The sequence below is a fragment of the Saccopteryx leptura genome, chromosome 2 (genome assembly GCF_036850995.1).
Source record: "Saccopteryx leptura isolate mSacLep1 chromosome 2, mSacLep1_pri_phased_curated, whole genome shotgun sequence".
NCBI lineage: Eukaryota > Metazoa > Chordata > Mammalia > Chiroptera > Emballonuridae > Saccopteryx > Saccopteryx leptura.
This window is the reverse complement of record NC_089504.1, coordinates 115,956,730-115,981,476: the sequence shown is the minus strand read 5'-3', so window position 1 is coordinate 115,981,476 and position 24,747 is coordinate 115,956,730. Positions and strand designations below refer to the sequence as shown.

The 24,747-nt window shown below is 41.8% G+C and overlaps 1 protein-coding gene across 1 annotated transcript in view; it reads right to left on the bottom strand.

Annotated features, from left to right (window-relative positions):
* Positions 1-24,747, bottom strand: part of DYRK4 (dual specificity tyrosine phosphorylation regulated kinase 4) — a 58,532-nt gene extending 33,785 nt beyond the window's left edge. Inside the window, 4 exon segments of the mRNA XM_066363199.1 lie at positions 621-737; positions 1,904-1,984; positions 22,753-22,846; positions 24,683-24,747. Of these exon segments, the coding sequence (XP_066219296.1) occupies positions 621-737; positions 1,904-1,984; positions 22,753-22,846; positions 24,683-24,747 (357 nt within the window).

Sequence of the window (24,747 nt, the reverse complement as noted above, 5' to 3'; positions counted from 1 at the left end):
ACACACTGGCTAGACATGGTCATTATGAGACCATAGGCTTTCTCAGTCTGTCCTTCAAAGAAAGTGTCTGACTCATTCTCTGTGAGACTCATGGACATTACAGCATGCAGATGACAACAACTCTTGCTGCAGAAATTATGTATTTTAAGAAACAGTCTTTTATTGTTGCTCTTGAGAAGGTCAATTCCTAACTAGATCAAGTGACTTGTTCAAGGGCACAAACACTAGAACTTTTGTGTGCATAATTTACCTCCTCTAACTTGACACTTTGTCACATTATCTAATTTGGTTCTCACTCAAAGAAAATAAGAAACATTGGAGGCAAAAATAAAAAACATTGTGTATGTTTCTACCATTTATACACCAGACACTTCATCTTTCCGTTCCTCAATAAATCCTAATGATAACCCTATAGAGAGCTTATTCTGTAGATAAAAGAAAGTCAATGACTTATTTGCTGGAATTTACATCCTTTGTAAAGAGTGAGAACAGGACTAAAACCCAGCTCTTCAGCTGACATTGTGCTTTTCCTCCACCTGGGCTTTTATAAACTTGGTTCTGGACTGATATCAAGTCTTTCATTTGCCTACTCAGGGTCATGTCTATTGCACAGCACTCACCGTCCACAGCAGAGGTGGCTTTAGCACTACTTTGTGGCTGATGAGTGGTAATTTACCCATGTTTTTCTTCGCCTTGGCATCCACAAAAGGGAGTGCAGCAATGCTGGTGTTTATATTCTACAGAAGGAGAAAGTGGAAAAGTTATAGAAGCCTCAGGCAAGAAAGTGTCTTGGGGAGTTATTTCTCCCAGCATCCTACTTACCATAAGGATGAACCTGAACCAAATCCAGGCTGAAATTTATTTAGTTACTTATTTAAAGTGAGAGGAAGGGAGATAGAGAGACAGACTCCCACATGTGCCCCCATCAGTATCTACCCAGCAACCCCCTTCTGGGGCCAAAGCTCAAACCAACCAACCCATCCTCAGTGCCCAGGGCCGATGCTCAAACTAGTCGAGCCACTGACTGCAAAAGAAGAAGAGAGAGAGAAGAGGGAGAGGGTGGGGTAGAGAAGCAGATGGTCACTTCTCATGTGTGCTTTGACTGGGGATGGAACACTGGATGTCCACATGCCAGGCTGATATTCTATCCACTGAGCCAACTGGCCAAGGCCCAAATTTTATTTTTAAAGTTCTTGAAGAGAAGAGCAAAGTGGTCAAGCAGATGGTCTCTGGTTGTAATCCCTGCTCCACTTAATAGCTGTAGACCTCAAAACAAATTATGCTCTCTATCTAAGCTTCAATTATCTTATCACTAACATGGAGACAACAATGGGACTCACATCATTGTGAGGTAAATGAGACAATCTATGTGGACCATTGAATAAGTGCTAGTCATTATTATCACCATTCCAATATCCTCTTTTTTCACTTTTATTTATTAATTTTAGTGAGAGAGGAAGGGAGAGAGAGACAGAAACATCAATCTGTTCCTGAATGTGCCCTGGCTGGGTATTGAACCAGCAACCTCTGCGCTTCTAGACAATGCTTTAACCAACCAAGCCCTATTTTACAATATCTTACAACCCTAACATGGGAAAGTTCTTCTTGCAAAATTTCCTTGGTGCAACACAACTCCTATTTTCTCTACATTATTGACTTGGATTCCTACTCACTTGGATTCCTCCCCATCTTGCATTAATTAACTAATTGATTGATTAGGAAAGAGGTAGTCTATCAATAAATAGCAACAGTCAACATCATGTGGAGGTGGGGTATGGTGGTATGGATAGAATGTACTCATCATGTTATGCTGACTGGACTAAAAATGACTGTTAAAAACTACCCTGGCCACCTGCCTTCCCTCATCCTACCCAGAAAAAAGACACTCAGCATCCCTTCTTACCCTACACAATAATCAGGTCATTCTGAGGTCCCTGGTCTTAGGAAGTGGCTTCTCAGCTTGAACCAAAGGCTTACTCTCAACCTGGATCAAGTGGAAGAATACTGGAATAGTGCTTGGCATGGCTCCACCTCCTGCCACCAGACATTTATTTCGCTTCATTACAACAAACAAGCTACACTTGAAGCCAGCTCTCCTGACCCCAAAGCTAGGACAAACTAAGGGAGACTCAGAGAAGTGCTGAATGAATGTATGAATGACTGATGGAGTGAATACCCAAACAAATGATCTTTCTAGCACTGTTTATCCTGGACTAACCTGTCTTATGGTTTATACACTTTAAAAAAAACACACACACACATCATATAACCCTTTCTTCTAGTAAAATCTTAACTTGAAGCCCTAAACATGGGAAAAGATAAAAGCTGAACTGTTCTTGCTGAAGAGAAGACAACACCCGTAGTCTTGCCCAGGAATGCTTTTGCCCTCAGAGTGGCTTTGAAGGTGCCTTAGTGGAACACACTGGAGTAGAGGCCTGAACACTAGTGACTTGATCAGAAGAAACTTCACATCTAGAAATAAGTGGAGAGGGGAGATGAAAACAGCAGAGCAGTCAATTCTCACATGTGCCTTGACTGGGGATGAAACCCTGGCCTAAAGGGCGAGTAGTAAGCCCACAATGAAGGCATGTGGCATATGTATAGTGCACAGATAACAGTTATCTAATGGTTATGCATTTATTTTATTTTTAAATTATTTTTATTTATTCATTTTTTAGAGAAGAGAGAGAGAGAAGTGGAAGAGGAGCAGGAAGCATCAACTCCCATATATGCCTTGACCGGGCAAGCCCAGGGTTTTGAACCGGTGGCCTCAGCATTCCAGGTCAATGCTTTATCCACTGCACCACCACAGGTCAGGCTATGCATTTATTTTAATATCCATTTGAAAAAATATATCTAGCACATTAAGCCTGTTGTTAGGTCCAGGTCCAGGGCCCCTTACCAAAAGCCTCAATTAGTCAGATTGAACTTTAGGTGACCCAGGGCCAGGGCAGTTCCAGTAACTCTCCACCTGAGTGATCCTGATTGATATCTTATCTCCACTTGACCCTCGGACATCCTGTTAATTAGTCATCCCCCCATTCACTGACTGAATGTTCTGCTGCTTGGTCATTAATCACCACCCCTCCATTGTTTAAACCTTTCATTGTTTAGCTGACACAGGTAACAGAAGTTTTCCCCCTGCAGCAGGAAACACAGCCGAACTCAGTCTTATGTTGTAAAGTACCAGTACTCCAGATGCTGAAAGGTATTGTACCTCGATTCCGCGGGTTTACGTAGAAACACCAAGTCCAGATGAATTTTTAAGAGTTTTATTAAAGGAGGAGATTTATTAAATATGCCAGCCACATATAGCTGACATGGGGCAGTTGTTGCAAGCCCAAATCATGTGCAAGCCCCCAAAATATTTCAGGGGCTTTATATACCCTTGATCACACACAAGTGGGGGAGTGCATGACATCATGGCACAAGCTTACAACATTTGTTTAGGGGATACACAGAAACATTAAGACCTTTAAGGTAACACAATCAAAGATGTTTACAAATCTTTTAGGGTTCATCTTCCCTCACTAGCCAAGAGGTATTTTACTCTCAAGATTCCAGGAAGGGGGAGGAATTTCAATCAATGTAAGGTGATATGTAAATTCTGTCTCCTATTAAAAGAGAAGAAGTTTCTTGGTTAACTTTTATTTTATATTTAAACCTAAATGACCCATTGTTCTTGCAAGCCAGAAACTTCTACATTCTTCTCCCTCCCCTCCCCAAAGGAAGGATGGGACAAGAAAGCCTGACCTTTCCTTCTAGAATATCAATATTAATTTTGCAGCTTTTTGGTACCTTACAACACTTATAGAGGATAAAGCTTTCCATCCTCTCGGGGATGACCCCACTAGGGTCTTAGCCCATCTGTTTGCAGATGCATAAATAAATTTTTTAAAACTCATCAGGCCTTGTGCATCCTTCCTTTGGTGACCTAATACCTATAATTTTGTGATTGTTATTATTTAGAATGAGACTAAAATTTTCTTTTAAAAAAACCACTGTGATTACTATGTAGATATGGCAAAAATCATGAAGGTGGCATTCAAGTGGCTAAAGTGTGGCAAAAACAGGCAACAGCTTGAGTCTAGGTTCTGCTCTTTGAGGCAGAACCCAGGGATCTCCTCCTTCCAGCCCTCTCTTAGGAACTGAATGATACAATCCTGACATGCCAAGGTTGCAGGTTCGATCCCTGGTCAAGGCACATACAAAAATCAACCAATGAATGCATAAATAAGTGGGACAACAAATCTCTCTCTCTCTCTCTCTCTCTCTCTCTCTCTCTTCCTCTCTAAATTGATAGATGAAAGATAGTAGAAACCAGGTTTCTCACTATTTGTTGGGAAATTTGTAGATAATCAAGGTTAACATAAACATTACCACCATGTTGCCTGCCCAGGCAGTGGCACAATGGATAGAGCATTGGACTGGGATGCAGAGGACCCAGGTTTGAGACCCCAAGGTCGCCAGATTGAGCACGGGCTCATCTGGTTTGAGCAAAAAGCCCACCAGCTTGAACCCAAGGTTGCTGGCTCCAGCAAGGGGTTACTCGGTCTACTGAAGTCTTGCGGTCAAGGCACATATGAGAAAACAATCAATGAACAACTAGGGTGTTGCAACACGCAATGAAAAACTAATGATTGCTTCTCATCTTTCTCCGTTCCTGTCTGTCTGTCCCTGTCTATCCCTGTCTATCCCTCTCTCTGAAAAACAACAAAAAACAAAAAACATTACCACCATGTGATAAGTGATTAAAGTTGGAAACATCAGCAAAAACTCATGTTTAGCTTAACATAGATACAGATAGCTACATATAAAAATATTTACAGCTCTGTGTATATTAATTTATAAGGGTTAGCACTCAAGCATGCATGTGCGCACACACTTCTTTGCTTTGTCAGCTGAGAGGTCATAAAGAAAATAACACCCCAGTAGAAACAAGCACACCTGGCACTGAGATCTTGATTTCTAATTTCATTCTCCAATAAGAAGAACAGAGGCTCCTTGGGGAAATAATTGATCCTAGGACTGGGGCAGGAAAGGTACAAGGTGAATCTGGAGCACCCTGTAGTGACAGAAAGAAGTCCTCAAAAAAAAAAAAATTCCCATATTGATGAGAGTGTGTCAAAAAGGCACATAAGCCAACTAAAAGAGCTCCCAATAGCCAAAGCTGAAACAAGTTTAACAACACAATAAAGTAATATTGGATTATAACTCAAAGTATAAAATAAATATTTATGATTCCATATTGGTGTAATGAATGATTTAATAAAGAAATACATGGGACTCTGACCAGGCAGTGGCTCAGTGGATAGAGTGTTGGACTGGGACGCAGAGGACCCAGGTTTGAAATCCAGAGGTCATGGGCTTGAGCATGGGCTCACCAGCTTGAGCATGGGGTTGCCAGCATAAGCGTTGAGATCATAGACATGACTCCATGGTCACTGGCTTGAGCACACAGGTTGCTGGCTTGAGCAAGTGGTAACTTGTTCTGCTAAAGCCCCCTGGTCAAGGCGCATATGAGAAAGCAATCAATGAACAACTAAGGTGCCACAACAAAGAATTGATGTTTCTCATCTCTCTTCCTTCCTGCCTGTCTGTCCCTATCTGTCCCACTCTCTGTGTCTCTATTACACACACACACACACACACACACACACACACACACACACACATATCTCCCATGCAGAAGAATTTCTAATAAATAATACAGATACTCCACCCTGAAGGAGGAGGAGCACAAATCCTGTTCCTTAAGCATAGGCTATGCACAGTGACAGTGACTGGTTGCCAACAACACAGTGTGGAAAGCGGGGAGAGGAGCAGCTTTACCGGAGGGAACCAGGCAAGCACCACCTCAGCCAGGTGATCCAGATCAGTGTCAACAGGCGAAAACCATGTTGACAGTAGGTACGGTTGACAGAATTTGATGAAAACGGTACTTTACCATGAACTCTAATCTTGTCATGAGAAAAACAGACAAATTTTCTTAAAAAGCATCTTGCAAAACTATCAAGATCATTATAAAAAAGGGAAGTCTGAGAAACTGTCACAGCCAAGAGGAAGGAGCTTAAGGAGACAGGAGAACTAATGTAATGTGGTACCTTGGATGGAACCCTGGAACCGATAGAATATATTAGGTCAAAATTCAGGAAGTCTGTCTCAAGTATGAAGTCTCTTTAATAACAATAATGTATCAATATCTGTACATTAATTGCAGTGAATGCACCATATACCATATTTTCCCATGTATAAGATGCACTTTAATTTTGAGGCCCAAAATTTGAAAAAAATATATATTACATAAAGTTATTGAACTCAAGTTGGTTTTTTTGTTGTTGTTGTTTTTTTTTTGTATTTTTCTGAAGTTGGAAACAGGGAGGCAGTCAGACTCCCACATGCGCCCGACCGGGATCCACCCGGCACGCCCACCAGGGGGCGATGCTCTGCCCCTCCGGGGCGTCGCTCTGTTGCGACCAGAGCCACTCTAGCGCCTGGGGCAGAGGCCAAGGAGCCATCCCCAGCGCCCGGGCCATCTTTGCTCTAATGGAGCCTCAGCTGCGGGAGGGGAAGAGAGAGACAGAGAGGAAGGAGAGGGGGAGGGGTGGAGAAGCAGATGGGCGCTTCTCCTGTGTGCCCTGGCCGAGAATCAAACCCAGGACTCCCGCACGCCAGGCCAACGCTCTACCACTGAGCCAGTCAGCCAGGGCTGAACTCAAGTTTTATTCATCATAAAATTCATACAACTCCTCATCACTGTGAAAACTCCCATCCATTAGCTTGTCCTCATCTGTGTCTGATGACAAATCACTGTCTTCATATATTGCCTTGTCTTCAGTTCCATTTATGGCATTTGAAATGCCACAACCACTGTATAAGATACACCCAGTTTTTAGACCCCAAATTTCTTTAAAAGAGGTGTGTCTTATACATCGGGAAATATGGTAAAGTGTAAGATATTAATAATGGGAAACCAGTGCAGGGTATGGAGTGGTATGTGGGAATTCTGTATTAGTTGTTATGACATATTACAAACCTGTTCTGCATGGTCCAAAGAACGGAACCGGGTCAAAGTGTGGAATTTATAAGGAGGTAGCTTTGGGTTCAGTAAAAAGAAGGATTTTTCTTAAGTTTAGAGCTGTCCAAGAATGGAATGTGAGTCCTCATGAGGTAGTGAGCTCTCCACCACTGGAAGAGCCAGAGCCCGCCTAATGAGCACCTGTGGGGAATGTGCACAGAATCCAGGGCTGAGCAAACATAGTCTCCAAAATCCCATCTGTCTGTAAGAGTCATTCAAGTGGCCCTGGGTGTGTGTCTTCAATGCAACTTCATCCTCTTGCGAAACCAAGGTTTCTCAACCTTGGAAAACTGTATAGAACAGTTTTTGTCACATCATGCCATGCATAAAACATTATATTTGCCTGACAAGGTAGAATAAACAGAGGCAGCTCACAGCCAGGTGTGACCAGCCCAGGCTTCCGCCGCCTCGGTCTTGACCAGGCCACCTTGGGAGCTGGTAGCCTCTACATCTCTTCACTCACACCCCATGCACAGATACCAGTATGTTGCACGAGTTTATGAACTTGCTTAGTTTATTGTCTTAAGCATCTTCCTCATGAGGTACACAGTGCCCCGTAACAACACTTCATTCTACGGTAGCATCCCTAAGAGGCAGGAAGAAGATGTAGTTCCTGTATTCATGGTAGCAAAATAGAATTTTTCCCATGAAGACAGTGAGTTGCATGACCTTGTTCTGTGATCCCTCACTGACATCTGAGCCAATATAGTGGGAATCTCTTTCATAGTCTTGAGCTCTGTATCCAACTTTAGACTCCTCAGTGTAAAAAGGAGTATATTCACAGGGGTGCCTATCTTAGGAGGTGATTTCCATGCTGCCCAAGACCTGAGCACTGAACAGTGGCTGGAGAAAACCTCCGAGGGTGTGAGAGCCACAAAGACAGGGCCTCCGAGGGCCCCAGGGCCTGTTCAGGACTCCGCCTTGTGTTCATCAGGCCCGCACAGGCCTCCTCCACAGGCAGAAGTCAACTGTGATGCTCTCCAAACTTCCTATATGAACATGTCCTGTTTTTAATTTTAAAATACCATTACTTAAAAAGGAAAAAAAAAAACATTGTAAAAGAAAACTGTAAGTGGTTCCTTGCAGTGCAAGAGGGGGAAGACAGTAATAACAGCCGGGAGCACTCTGCCTCCAGGAACCTGGAGCAGAGAGAATTAGACTTGAAGAGGCTGTCAAGGGACTTGGACGCAGAGCCTCAGAGCATGGACACCACATGGTGGGGACCAAAAGAAGAGAGGGAGACCCTTGAGTTCACCAGCAGGCTCAGGCTGTTAATATTCTCCCACACCGAGGCCCACATTCAAATGTTGGGATTCCCTGAGGTCTCCAGCTATGCCTGTCATGTTGGGGTGACGGACCGAGAGGGTCTGGGCACTGCACCCACGGGCACCAGGCTGGCTGAGCAGAGGCCTCAAGCCCCATGTCCTGATCCTGGGCCCCTCCTCCACCTCGCTTGTGCCTCTGTCTTCTGAGCTAGAGGCTCTTGGGCTCTCACACTTCTTTCGTTTTCTCAGGAAAATAATTCCATCTCACTGCATTGCAAAAACCAGCTTACTTTTCTCAAACAGAAGCTGAATTCTGCTCAAAAGCTGATTCAGAAAAAGATGAGAAAGCCGAAACCCAGCTACTCCGCCTCCCCACCTACATCCCTGGCATTCGATCAGAATAGCTGCAATTTGCCAAACTATTCCAGTTACTGAATCCTGGAACTCAGGGATTCTTTCAGAAACACCTCGTTCCTGCCTCCCCCGCCAGGGGGACACGGGGAATCACAGAGTTGTTTTCCATCTGTCTTCCTCCGCTGGACTACAAGACTCTTTAATAAAAGACCCGAGTCTCTAAAAATAAAAATAAAACATTTAAAAAAAAGAAAGCCTGACCTGGTGTGGCGCAGTGGATAAAGCGTCGACCTGAAAATGCTGAAGTTGCCGGTTCGAAACCCTGGGCTTGCCTGGTCAAGGCACATATAGGAGTTGATGCTTCCAGCTCCTCCCCCTGTCTCTCTCTCTCCTCTCTGTCTCTCTCTCTCTCCTCTCTGTCTCTCTCTCTCTCCTCTCTAAAATGAATAAATAAAAATAAAAAAAATTTAAAAGACCCAAGTCTCATCTCAGAATAACGAAGCCTCACATGGTATCTCACACATAATAGGCACTTAAATATTTGCCAACAGAGGGAAGGAAAGAAGGGAGAAAGGGACTGAGAGAGCAGGAAGCCCTAGTATTGTCCTCAAAGATTTGAGATGAGCTTGGACTCCAACAGCCCCGCGGGTGTAGTCCACCCTTCCCCCAGTGCGGCCGCGTTCCCACTCCGCGTGGTTTCCACTTCCACTGGGAACAGTGCTCTCCTGCTCCCTGGGCTTCCCTTTGGAAAGCCTCCTTATCAGCGAATTCACACAAGACAATCTCCATGTATACCCCACTCTCAAAGGCAATTACAGTTTCAAAGAGAAATCTCAGGAAAAGAGGGCTTTGTTCTGAATAAATCCATCTCTACTCCGAGAAGACTCTCCAGCGCTGGCAAGGTGCATGAAAGAAACGGTTCATTTTAGGAAAGAAAGGCTCCGCAAACCCTATCAGGCAGGACCTCATTCCCGTGAGTCGCACTGACATGTCGCTTCACGCCAGAATGGAGGAAGAAGGCATACAGGAAGGTGAAATCTCCAGTCGCGCGTCCTGCCTGTGCCCGTGCCACTTCACTGGCCCTTCCCTATTTTGCATCCTCATCCTGCCAAGCCCCACTCCCAACACACACAGTGTACTTACAAGTCACAGGGGGTGTACTTCCTACTGTGAGCTAAAGGATAATATGCCCAGTCCCTGCATAAGGCTAGTTAGAATAGAACCCTGAGATACGGCCCCATCTTGTTACTGTGAACGGAGCCCTGGATGTCCTCATCTCTAAAATTCAGGGGGGAAAGTAACTGGGCTCTCAGCAGGCGTTACAGCCACCTGGTCCCCTGCCCCTAGGCCACCCAGCCTTTTCAGAAAGGCATACCTCCATCAAACTACCCCATCTGGATCATATCTTATAAGCTATTTTTCTATTTTTTCTTAACTGGCTCCCCCTCGTCTCTCACTCCTCCCTGTTTAAAAAAATTAATTCCCAAGTGCCTGGTCAAAGTTCAATGAGCAGATAAAGCTCAGGTTATGAAACATCAAATCACCAGTTTCTCCTGGCAGGCTCTGTAATCTCTTCTCAGGGGCCAGAACAACCGAGAGTTCAAAACAGATGCAATAATGCAGGCTGTGATGAGGAGAGAGAAGAGAAATCCTTGGAGATCCTAGTCTAGAGAACACAAGAAGTCCACAATTAAGCCCAGCAGAGCACAACAGAAAGCTAGGAGGAAGAGGGAGGTGCCGGGGCTCCTCACATCCCTAAGCTACTATTGCTGCAGAGACCTTAGGCAAATTATAGCTTCTCTCCCACTGTCTCCCCTAACTAAGACTCTGCCCCTAAAGCCCCTTTACTACATGTGAGAAAGTCCAGGATGCCTAGCCAGAGGGGAGTGGCCTTCTGATGACAGCCACAGCCAGGCTGGCCCCTGAAGACCCAGTAGTAAAGTGGATGTAGCCAGCCACTTGGGAAGACCAAGTTTTCATTTCACTGATGCATGTCTTCCCTGGGGACCTGCCTGCCTACCAGGCTATGCCCCTGGTGATGGTGGAGGAAGACAACTCTGGCCATCCTCAGAGCTTTGGGAAAAGCAAGGGTGTAAGCCTGTAAGCCCAGATGCTTGGAGCCATTTTCTGATGCACGCAGTGAAAGGCCTTGGGGGAGATACTTCATGTTCTGGACCACTGGACAGGAAACTGAAAATCGTGGTCCTAGAAGCCACCTTAGGGAACCTGTAGTCAAATGCCTACAGATGGAGAAGGAGAAGCTAGGAAGGTATGTAAGTGACTTGTCCAAGATGACACAACAGTCGTGAACCTGAGTCTAGAATCCATGACCCTGGTGCCCTTCTTCTGTATCATGCTGCCGTCAGATGACCTCCTCTGCCCTCTGTTACATTCTGCCATGAAACTGAGTGTGAAGGGATTATAAAGCATTTCCCCTCTAAAGGTCTCTACTTAAAAATAAGATCATGTTTTTATTGTGATTTTGACAATTGATAGAAACACTTAAAAAGCAAATGTTTATTCTAAATTATTTATATAAATTAGACACTAAAGTCCCTATAATGTAAAGTGAATTTACACATCGTCTAAGAGGACCAGAGTAGACGACTTCTAAGACTCTAATCCCATTGATTTAGATTTATCCTATGCATTCGCATATGTTATTCTGTCTGCCTGAAATGCCCTCCTTCCAGTTCACCATTCAGCATCTTGCTCAACTCCAGGGGGCATTATTCACCTTGAGAAAATGTGACTTATGAGCCCTGTAACTATGCCACTTGATGGGACTATAGTTGAGTGACATCTCAATGATGCATGAAGTTGTGCCTAGGCATTAGCCAATGGCTTAAGAAATTTTCTCTAGGCTCTCCCAAAACTTTATTTCTATCTTAGTGAGTCCACTTGCCATGCCTTATTATCACTTGTTTATTTACACCATTATGTCCTGCACTAGACTGCATACTAGGCAAGAAGGAGACGTACATTGTTTATGTCTGTATCCCAGCACCAAGGACAATGCTTGGCTCAAAGTTGGCTCTCAATAAATTTAGGGGATAATTTATGAAAGAATTCATCAGTCAAGGGTTTGGAAAGCTTCACGGAATAGAAAAAAGTACATGGGGTTTGAAGTCAGACAGATTTGACTAGAATTCTTGCTCTGCTCCTTGCTAATTGTATGACTTTGGCAAGCTACTTACCCTCTTCTCAGGTTTAGTTTCCTTTTCTGCAAAACAAGACTAGTAATCTCATAGTAAAACAAAAAGTTACAAAATACACAAGGAAACAAGGTAAGAATTAGCAGAAGCTATAGACACCAGAATTAGATTCCCTCCCCCTCAAATAATCTAAATATTGGAATCAAGTAAAAATTAGAAAATCATAATGCATAATATGTTTAAAGAAACTAAAAAAGATAAGTAAAGTATAAAATACTATGCAAATGGCCAGATTTTAAAATAAACAAATTAGAACTTTGAAAAAATAAAAACTGAAATTTAAAAGTCAATGAATGGGCTTAATAAAACATTATACATAGCCAGAAAAAGAATTAGTGAATTGGAGGAGACAGGTGTGAAGAAATTATCCAGTCAGCAAGCAGCAAAGAGAGATAAAGAGATGAAAAAAAAAGTTCAGAAATTAGAAACATAAAGGACTGAGGTCTAACAAACATCTAATTAGTTTCAGAAGGCAAGAAAGAATATGACAGACATGAAGACAAAATGGTTCGAGAATTTTTCAAAACTGATGAAAGACAAAAGTACCAAACTTCTAGAAGACATCTCTGTGCAGTTACGGACCACTTAATGACAGGGATATGGTCTGAGAAATGTGTTGTTAGTTGACCTCATTGTAGTGGGAACATCACAGAGTGCCCTTACACAAAACTAGATGGTATAATCTACTACACACCTAGGTTATACTGTATAGCCTATTGGTCCTAGGCTACAAACCCACACAGCATGTTAGTATGTAAAACAAAACTATATTAAATCAAGCATAAGAGAAAATGACTCAATCAAGAGATGCGGCAAACAGAAGGGATATAGGGTGCTGCTGGCATAACATGGCACACTGTTTTATAGCAACTTTTATTTTATAAGTAGAAACAGTACACTCTAAAATAACAATATAAAGTGTTGTAAGTACATAAACCCCAACAGTCATTAGCTAATATTATGTGTTATGTGCTATACTTTTATACAACTGTCAGCATAGTAAATTTGTTTATATCATACTAGCATCACTCAAACATGTCGGTAATACGTTGTGCTATGAGATTTCAATGGCTGTGACATCACTAAGCAATAGCAATCATTTAGCTTCATTGTATCTTGTAAGACCACCATTGTATATGCAGTTTGTGGTTGACCAAGATGTTGTTATGTGGTACATGACTATATCTTTATAATTTCAGAATAAAGGATGATTTCTTAAACAAGATGAAAGTGCATATCATAAATTTACCTATTTTTAATTGAGAACTCCTGTCTTCTAAAGTCATTATAAAGCCAAGATTATAGGAAGGTTGCCAGATATATAAGATTAATATATAGTCTATTGCTTTCCTGTATACCGGCGATGAACAACTGAAATTTGCAATGAAAAAGACACCATTTACATTAGCTTCTCCAAGAAACTGGAATATGAAAGTATAAGTCTAACAAAATATGTACAAAATCTATATAAGAAAAATTGTTAAACTTTAATGAAAGAAATCAAAGAAGATCTAAAATAAATAAGATTTTTCAAGTTCATGGAGAAAAAGAGTACATTAAGATGCAAGTTCTGTAAGACATTGATGAAAGAAATTGAAAGCAGAAGTAAATGAAAGGATCTTCCATTCTCATGAATTGGAAGAATTAATACTGTTAAAATAGATCCAAGACCTAAATGTAAAATGCAACACTATAAAACTCCTAGAAGATAACTTAGGGGGCAGCCTACATGACCTTGACTATGGTGATGACTTTAGATACAGCACCAAAGCACAATCCGTGAAAGAAATATTGATAAGTTGGCCTTCACTGAAATGAAAATTTTTTTCTCTGTGAAAGACAATCTTAAGAGACTTAGAAGACAAGCCACAGATTGGGAGAAAATATTTGCCAAAGACACATCTGATAAGGACTGTTATTCAAAATATACAAAGACCTCTTAAAGCTCAACAATAAGAAAACAAACAACCTAATTAAAAATGAGTCAAAGATCTTAACAGACACCTCACCAAAAGAGATAAACAGATGGCAAATAAGCATATGAAAAGATGATCTGGCCTTGATGGGTTGGCTCAGTGGCAGAGCATCAGCCCAGCTTGGGGACGTCCTGGGTTCTATTCCAGTCAGGGCACACAGGAGAAGCAACCATCTGCTTCTCCACCCCTCTCCCCCTACCCCTTCTCTCTTTCTCTCTCTCTCTTCCCTTTCCACAGCCATGGCTCTATTGATTTGAGCACATAGGTCCTGGGCGCTGAGGATGGCTCTGTGGAGCCTCCACCTCAGGCGCTAAAAATAGCTTGATTGTGAGCATGGCCCTAGATGGGCAGAGTATCAGCCCCTGATGGGGGTTGCTGGGTCAATCCTAGTCAGGGCATATGTGGGAGTCTGTCTTTCTATCTCCCCTCCTCCCACTTGGAAAAAAAGAAGAAAAAAAGGAAAAGATGCATTAATTGCAGGGAAATGCAAATTAAAATAATGAGACACCCACTACACACTATTATAATATAGTCGGTGTTCCATAATTTGGAACACCGACACCACCAAATGCTGGTAAGGATATGAAGCAACAGGAACTCTCATGCATTGCACGTGGGAATGCAAAGTGATGCAGCCATTTTGGAAGACAATTTGACAGTCTCTTACAAAACTAAACACTTTCACCGTACAATCTGGCAATCATGCTCCTTGGTATTTACCAAAAAAAGTTGAAAAATTCTTTCCACAAAAACTTACATATAAATATGTATAGCATTTATTATATTCATAATTGTCAGACTTGGAAGCAACCAAGATGTCCTTAGAAGGTGAATGGATAATAAACTGGCATATCCAGACAATGGAATATTATTCAGCACTGAGAAGAAATGTGTTATCAAGCCACGAAAAGACATAGGGGAAGTTTAAATAAATATTAATTACTAAGTGAAAAGAACTCAGTCTGAAAAGGCTACATACTGTATAATATTTTGGAAAACCTACAGACAGTAAAAAGAATGGGGATTCGGGGAGAAGGGGGAAAGGGACAAACAGGTGGAACCCAGGGCATTTTTAGGTCCATGAAACTCTTCTGTATGACACTTAAATGGTGGCTACACTATGCATGTGTGAAAACCAAAGAACTGTATGACATAGAGCATGAACACTAATGTAAACTATGGATCTTAGTTAATAATAATGTATCAAGAGCCTGAGCAGGCAGTGGCGCAGTGGATAGAGCGTCGGACTGGGATGCAGAGGACCCAGGTTCGAGACCTCGTGGTCGCCAGCTTGAGCGCGGGCTCATCTGGTTTGAGCAAAAGCCCACCAGCTTGAACCCAAGGTTGCTGGCTCCAGCAAGGGGTTACTTGGTCTGCTGAAGGCCCGCAGTCAAGGCACATATGAGAAATCAATCAATGAACCACTAAGGTGTTGCAGTGCACAACGAAAAACTAATGATTGATGCTTCTCATCTCTCTCCGTTCCTGTCTGTCTGTCCCTGTCTATCCCTCTCTCTGACTCATTCTCTGTCTCTGTAAAAAGAAAAAAAAAAATAATGTATCAAGATTGGTTTACCAATTTTGACAACTGTATGCTAATGCAAGATGCCACTAATAGGAGCACTGTGGAAGGTGAAGGAATATTTGGGAACTCTACTTTTGCTCAATTTTCTATAAACCTAAAACTACTCTAAATATAAAGTACATCTAAAAATGGGCAAACCAACAAGTAGAAGGTATTTGCAGCATGTATGACTTGCAAAGGATTATTAGCAAATTCATTGAATATTATTATTAAAAAATACAAACTATATTTATATACACATATATTGATATTTTTCCATATTATTCATGTTTATTTATATATTATTTATGTTTATTATACATATCTTTTATAATTGTTTAGCAGAATTATTCTTTGTAGACTATATTTTATATATTCTACAGCCAGTGAGAAAAAGAAAACACAACAGAAAATTTTTTAAGCAAAAGAAGGCTCAATTAGGCACTTCATAGAAGAGGAAACATAAATGGCCAATAAACTCATGAAGAGAGGTTTAATCTCATTAATAGCCATCAAAATGTAAATTAAAATACATTACGATATTTCACCCATCTATTTAACTGGTAAAATAAAAAGCCACACTATATCCAGTGATTAAAAGGGATGTGGAACAACTGGAACTCATATGTATCACTGGTGGCAAAGTATACTGAGATCAATGTTTCAGAAAACCGTTTGGCATCATCTAGTAAAGTTAAGCATTGACATACCCTGGTACCCAGCAGTTCCCCTCCCAAGTGTACAGTCTAGAAACCCCTGCATATATGCTCTAGGAGACACGTACAACAACGTTCACAGCAGCACCACTTTTAATAGCTAAAACACAAAAGAAAAGCCACATGCTCACCATCCGTTACACCAGGGGTCCCCAAACTTTTTACGCAGGGGGCCAGTTCACTGACTCTCAGACTGTTGGAAGGCTGGACTATAAAAAAAACTATGAACAAATCCCTATGCACACTGCACATATCTTATTTTAAAGTAAAAAAACAAAACGGGAACAAATACAATATTTAAAATAAAGAACAAGTAAATTTAAATCAACAAACTGACCAGTATTTCAATGGGAACTATGCTCCTCTCACTGACCACCAATGAAAGAGGTGCCCCTTCCGGAAGTGCGGCGGGGGCTGGATAAATGGCCTTAGGGGGCCGCATGCGGACCGCGGGCGGTAGTTTGGGGACCCCTGCATTAAACTGATAAGGAGTGTGATATGCTCACACAACTGAATATGGCAGTGAAACTGAATCATAAACAGGTTTCCAAGAACAGAGGTGACAGTCATAGTATCTAAGGGTACAGGCACGGGTCAGTCAGAATGGATGCCTGACCACCCAAGGGAAAGCCAGGAGAATGCTGTGCTGTTTTGGGTTTTTTTTTCGTTGTTTTTTTTTTGTATTTTTCTGAAGTTGGAAACGAGTAGAGACAGTCAGACAGACTCCCGCATGCACCTGACCGGGATCCACCCAGCACACCCACCAGGGGCGATGCTCTGCCCCTACGGGGCGTCGCTCTGTCGCGACCAGAGCCACTCTAGCACCTGGGGCAGAGGCCAAGGAGCCATCCCCAGCGCCCGGGTCATCTTTGCTCCAATGGAGCCTTGCTGCGGGAGGGGAAGAGAGAGACAGAGAGGAAGGAGAGGGGGAGGGTGGGAGGGTGGAGAAGCAGATGGGCGCTTCTCCTGTGTGCCCTGGCCGGGAATCGAACCCGGGACCTCTACACGCCAGGCCGACGCTCTACCACTGAGCCAACCGGCCAGGGCAATGCTGTGCTGTTTGTGCTAGCTTAACACCAAGCATGAAAAGCGAGTTGCAGAAGAAAACTGAACAGTACCATCTCATGTATGCAAAAACAAAAACAAGCAAAATTAAACAGCCCATGGTTTAGGAGATTTAGAAACATACAAAGGAAAGCAATGTAATAGCTGAAGACATCAGTTATCTCAGGAAGGGGCCAGTGACAGGGTGAGGTCAGGTGGGGAGGCACACCCAGAGCACGTCCTTCCTAAACTGTGTGTTGGATGCACACAAGTGTGTTCATAGTGTTATTACTCTTTATACCTTACACACACATTTAGTATTCTGTGATATATTCACCACATTTAACAATCTTAAACAATTTTTGAAAAGTATTAATGAATTACAGAATTGAATCAGAATTCTGACTGCAGCTTTAATTAGCAGAATTAGGTAACCTGCTTCATCTCTTAGAGTCTCAATCTCCTCCTCTGTCAAATGGGGGGGATGGCCACCTTAACACCATTGAAAGGTACAAACATGAAATGCTAAACACATATAGGGGCAATTGTGTTACTAACATCTCACCCCCACTTCCAATGTCAAACGGAGAGATTCTATTTGTCATGGCCTGAGGAAGCTCTCAAGAGAAGCTATCCATTCTCTCTGATTCATTCTGGGGCTCAGAGGTGCTCCCCCATGCCAGCTGGCTTAACATCCTAGTCACAGCAATTGAAGGTACACTCATCTTTGTTCTCCTCTCCCTACAAACTGAGAGCACCAATGGGAATGCAGAACAAAGGAACTGTACTTACTGTGTAGATCTCAGAGGGAAGAGGGGGGCCCAAGGAGAGAATGGGGAAAAGTGTGTAAGTGTTCTCCCTCAGAACCCCAAATGCACCCCAAAATAAATATGATAGAGTATTATACAGGGTAGGGCAAAAAGAGGTTTACAGTTGTAAGTATACAAAATGCAGAGTTTATTCTTGTATTATTATTTATTTTCTATACAAACAACTGTAAAACTACTTTTACCCCACCCTGTATGGACATAACCCTGTTTAGGGTTATAATTCAAATGTTTTAATTCTTAATTCTTTCTGTGACCATTATAAATTCTTCTGGTCTGAGCCTTCCTTTGTATTTAAAAGATTAATTCATTACCATATTTAAAAAAAACAACTAGACAAAACTGGCAATTGGAATCTTGGCTTTTTGTTCTTTCTTCAGTTATAATTGACTGTGAATTCAGTTCCTTTGCAATACCAAATGGTCAGGGTGTGTGTTTGTTTGTTTGTTCTTCCTATGGGGTAATGATGAGATACAGAATTGAGACCAAATGAATGGCCCTCAGATACTCTCTCCTATAGTGGGAGTCTCATTAATAAGCCTGTCACCTATAGGAAACTTCTTTCTGTTAAAGGGAGAGAAGCTGGGAAGCTAAAAGCAGCCAGTATTTGTTGGGCTTCCAACATCTGTCAGGCAGCAAGACTATTTCTCTTATTTCACTTATTCCCAATGCAATCAGGAAGTATTGCAATAACTATTCCAGTTTCACAACCAGCAAACAGACTTCAAACCTAGCCACGATCTCACAGCTGGTGTTTAAGTAAACATCTGCTTCCATGTGATAGAAACTTTAAAAAACTGTCCATGACACCCTAGAAATTCTGATTTTAGTGGTCTTTAAGACCTCCCCAGGTGATTATAAATATATAATATACAACCAAGGCTGAGAACTACTGGTTAAATTCAATCTCAACTCCTGACCGCCGAGGAAAATGAGGGCTGGTCATTCCCATTCTCAGCATGGAAGTGTACCACCTGGTCTTTCTACAAAGAATGCCAGTTTTAAACTGCATGAGAGGTTTTGTTTTGGGGCAGAGTTGGTTCTGTGTTGCTCCCTACAGTCTCCCTAGCACCCAGCACAATGCCTAGAATGAGGAGGCACTCAACATCTGTGCGATCATGGAGCTTCTATCTGAGAGCAACTATCTGTAAAAAATATATGAGCCACGTGTGTAATTTAAATGTTTCTAGTGACCACATGAAAAAAGTAAAAATAGGCCTGACCTGTGCTGGCACAGTGGATAAAGCGTCAACCTGGAACCCTGAGATTGCCGGTTTGAAACCCCGGGCTTGCCTGGTCAAGGCACCTATGGGAATTGATGTTTTCTGCTCCTCTCCCTGCACTTCTCTCTCTCTCTCTCTCTCTCTCTCTCTCTCTCTCTCTCTCTTTCTCCCCCCCTCTCCCCTCTATAAAATGAATAAATAAAATCTTTAAAAAAGTAAAAAAAGAATAGGTGAAATTAATTTTAATAATATATTGTATTTAACACAATATATTCAGAATACTGTATTAACATGTAATCAATATAAAATGATTTTTAAATTATTGAGGCATTAACATACTTTTAAACTTCACCAAGTTATAACAAATTATCCATAAGGTATTTTGCGTTCATTTTTTCCCACCAAGTCTTGGCAATGCGGTGCGTATTTTTCACTCAGAGCGCACCTTCACACCTCCATTCGGACTGGCTCACAGCCTCATGAGTCCAGTGGCTGTAACAATGTAGAGTGCAGTTCTCGCGGGTGAGGCAGACAATAAACACACACACAGAGAATATAATTAGAAAGTGGTGAGGGAAGGCCTGTCTAAGAAGATGGCACTCAGCAACTGAATGATTTAAAGGATAGAAGAGAAATAACACAAGTACCTGATTTTTCAATGTTGAAAATAGAAAATGTGTCATCAGCACGCTTTCAGATGTACTGTGTAGCATGTACTCAGCAATTGTCAGGGAAACTGTAGAGGAACATCCTAAGCTAACAGAGCACCCTCCCCCAGGCCTCTCCCAGGTATTTCTGGGACGGCCAATCCTGAGACCCTGCAGGTCTGCTAGCCATGCCAGGCCCAGAGCCAGCTGCGAGGCAACACTTTTCTTTTAATAGAGTTACAGTAAAGGCCTAAATCCTTGGATTTAGTAGCTGAGATAACTGAGCATATATAAGAGGATATATTCCCTAAGCTATAACATCAGAGCATTTTCCTGAAGGGCAGAGAGATCCTGTGTAGTTGAGAGCCACTATGAGAGTTCAGTGATCTTCGACAGCTAAGCCAGGATGAGGACACTCCGTGGACATCAAACACAAAGGACTCTCTGCAGTAGATAGATCTTTAATATGTTACCATGTTTTAGACAAGTGCATGGGGCATTTTTAAAAGAATCATATATCGCTATATACTATATCGTAGGGAAAACAGCTGTGTTAGGCTTGCTTGCTTGCACTTTGCGTGATTAGTGTGTGAGTATGTGGCGGAGCCATGTGTGTGTAGCCCGTGTAAGACTACAGGTGCTTTCCCTTGGCGCAGATCACTGGCCTGCCACCTCGAGGGGTGATTTTTCCAGTTTGATCGCCCTCCACACTGAGAAGGGGTTTTCCACTGCCTGTTGAATCGCCCAGCACTGCGAGACTCTAATAAACAGAATGGCCCGACACTTTCTGGCTCCGCAGTTCCTCTACCATCTGCCTGAATTCAGTGTGAACCTGCCTGGCCTCGGCCACAGCATTACCTCTGGCACTGTGAGAAAGATTCAGTTTAGACTGGTATAGAATCAGCATTACATATGTTATTATATTAATACAATCATGTTACTATTGTAATCATATATCACTTAATAGTATATTAAGATCTACAGTCTTAAAGCCAGGTGAAATCAATTAATAAAAATCCCATTTAAAAAATTTCCTTTGCTGAAATACTACCAAGAATCACAGAGAAAACATTTAAATATTTCATTATTATTATAAACATGTTTATAATATTAAACATCATAAAATAAATATAAATTATTTATTTAAATATCTAAAATCATTTTTTTCAACACCTGCTTGGGGCAGTTGATGTGGCGAGATCCATCTCTCGCTCATCTTTCACGGTTTTTTGGGTGAAGGGATTATAATTCATTCTCTCCATCCTCCAGTTAATATAACTATCCACTGAAGACCAGGCTCTTATGTTCTGAGGACAGTTACTGACTTGTTTGCATTTCCTTACTTAAGCTTATTTGATTCATTAGATGAGAAGTCCGGTGGGAGAAAATAAACCAAGGTGAAAAGTCATTTATTTAGTGCCCACCAGAATGCAATGTAAAGACAATAGTTACACATTAAAATAGTATTTTTAAACCATATTGTCAATTAGCCAGTAGTGATTATAAAGTACAACATAAATGAATTATCTCCAGGATGATTTTTTAATTTTATTTTTTACCATTCCTGTCACTGTTATTACAGCAGGATTTCTTTTCCTTAACCCTTTGAGTAGTGAGTTTTTTTTTTCATACTCGCTGACCCCTGGGAGTGAGTTTTTTTTTTTTTTCTAAAAAATTATTTAGTTTCAGTTATAGTTTTATTAACTTAAAATCATGTTTGTTTGATAACCAATTTATGGAAACAAGAAGAACATAACATTTGCCATTTTTAATGTTGCTTTACGCATTTTTAAAATAAAAATTTTGTAAAGTTGTACTCAGGATGGTCAGGAGGCATGAGGATATACATGAAAGTTTGTAATACTCAAAGGGTTAAAATAATATTAATATATAAAGGAATTGTATACAGCAACGCTTAACAGAGTTGATGTGACTCAGCAAAGAGGCATGGAACAGAGTGGTTAACAATATGGGTTTGCCCCAGACGCTATTAGTGGGAATGTCATTCAGTGCAGCCACTGTGGAAGACAGTATGGAAGTTCCTCAAAAAATTAGGACTAAAGCTACCATATGGTCTAGCAATACCTCCTCTGAGTATTTACCTGAAAAATAGGAAAACACTTATTCGTAAAGATATATATACCTCTATGTTCATTGCACCATTATTTACAATTGCCACGACACAGAAAACAAGCTAAGTGTCCCTGGACTAATGGTTGGATACAGAAGATGTGGTACATATCTACAATGGAATATTACGCAGCCATAAAAAGATGAGGTATTGCCATTTGCAACAACATGGAAAGATCTTGAGATTGTTATGCTAAGTGAAATGACTTAGACAATAAAAGACAAGAACTGTATTATTTTGCTCATATGTGGAATATAAAACAAAACGTAACAAACTAACAAAACAAACAAGAACAAATTCATCGATACAGACAACAGAATAGTAGTTACTAGAGGAGAAAGGGGGGAAGACGGAGGCCAAAGCAGATAAAGGGGTCAAACATATAGTAACGGAAAGAAAATAGATTTCAGGTGGTGAGTATGCCATAGAGTACACAGATGTCAAATTATAATCTTGAATACCTGATAATGATATAATGTTATTAATGAATGTCATTGCACTAAATCTAATATTAAAATATTAATTAAAGAAAAAAAAACTATGTGTTTGAATTCTGGCCTTCATTCACTGGTTTATGGCCATGACTTCACTTGAATCTCAGTTTTTCCGAATGCAAAATGCCTGGAGCACAATGATCGCCATTGGGTCTTGGGTTCCCAAGATTTCATGATGATACCATTTTCTTCCCCAAATGAAATCCCAGGATCCTTACCTTCATATAGGTGAAATTTTGTGCCTTTTGTGTTTTCACTATCGGGAGGGATGTCAAACTGCATTTCCTTGGCTTTTTAGCATCCATTTTAGTGCTGCAGAAGAGAATAGAAAAAGAAGTTGGCAGTAGGAGCAAAACCTAAGTCATGGCCCCCACACCCAGGGATGCAAATAACACAGGGCCAGCTGGGAGGAAACAAGGTGGCAGCCTATAAGCCATGGCTGAGTCTCTGCTGCTCCTTTTGCTTCCCTTTGCTGGCTGATGAGGTTGGGAAAGGGGGCATCTTGGCATCAGTCCTCATATGCTCAGTGCAGACGGAGACCGGAGCCAGGGAAGGAGGATGACCCAATGGGTGGTGAGCAGTGTGAGATATCAAGCAAAAAGATCCATTTCCCCCAGCGAACTGCAAAGTAAACCATTCTCTTGCCACAGATACCTTTTGCCCTCAAATATTTATATATGTAGATGATAGATAGATAGATAGATAGATAGATATAGATATATTAGTGGCTACTTGGCAGCTTAATGCCTACAGAAGAAAAAAAGGGAGAACTGTTGGTAGAAATCTGTCCCTGGATCTCATTTGTCCATTTTTGCGCCTTCTTCATTCAGAGTACAGCTCTATGAATACATAGCTCACTGCAAGATGGAAAAATAACTCTCATAATTGCATGGGATCTTGTCAAAGCGGTGATTTATGTAAGAGGAGGGTAGACTCTAAGAGGGCTCTCAGGCCACAGGTATACTCCTGCCACGCTAGCAGGCCACTGCTGAAACCCCGCGTCTTGGAGGGCTCTCAGGCCACAGCTATACTCCTGCCACGCTAGCAGGCCACTGCTGAAGCCCCGCGTCTTGGAGGGCTCTCAGGCCACAGCTATACTCCTGCCACGCTAGCAGGCCACTGCTGAAGCCCCGCGTCTTGGAGGGCTCTCAGGCCACAGGTATACTCCTGCCACGCTAGCAGGCCACTGCTGAAACCCCGCGTCTTGGAGGGCTCTCAGGCCACAGGTATACTCCTGCCACGCTAGCAGGCCACTGCTGAAGCCCCGCGTCTTGGAGGGCTCTCAGGCCACAGGTATACTCCTGCCACGCTAGCAGGCCACTGCTGAAGCCCCGCGTCTTGGAAGTCCCTTTTCAGCCCCTAACACTAGAAAGAAACGAGGGAATTAAGAATACTGTATATGAAATAGGGACAGGACAGGAACCAATGCAAATTCTCTTACATATCCATAGGTTTTTGCAGACACTATACTAAGCAGTGAAACCATCACAATTTTGAAGCTATTCAGAGGGCTGAAGATAGGTCACACACCAACATTATTGCAGCATAATGTTGAAAAATAAAAAATTGCTCGTCTGTAGACGTTTAAAAATATGGCACATATGTGTTATGGAATATAATACAGTCATTTAAAAAATGAGGTAAATATATTGAGTAAAAACAGAAAAAATATATGTATAATATGATTCCATATTTACTTAAGTAATATGTTTGCATATTTTTTATCAGGCATATGGAAGGCTCTAGAAAAAATTAACTGTAAAAAGCTTAGTGAGGAGTGGGACTGGGAGGGTGAGTGGGAACATTAACACACACACATACATACACACACACACAAATATGAAAAAGTCCTACTTAAAAGCAAACAAAAGTAATCAGTTGCTTCTCTGCAAATAATCATGCTTTCACTTCTTCCTTCCCTTCTTTTTTTTCTTACAAACATTTGCTGAGACAATTTTTCCAATAACCCTGACGCAGCCTCTGTTGTTAGGGAGAGCTCATTATTTCAGGGGGGGGGGGAGACACAAGGAGAAAGGTCGCGAGAGTGCACACGATCAGTGCAGGAACAGAGGTCTGGGCAAAGCGCTAATGGAGCTCTCTCCATGGTGGTGACCAGCTCTGCTGGGAGAGCCGAAGAAACCTTCACACCTGAGCAGAGTAGAACCGTCGCTGTACAATAGCCACGACAGGCGCGGAGTCAAGGGCAGAGGCAT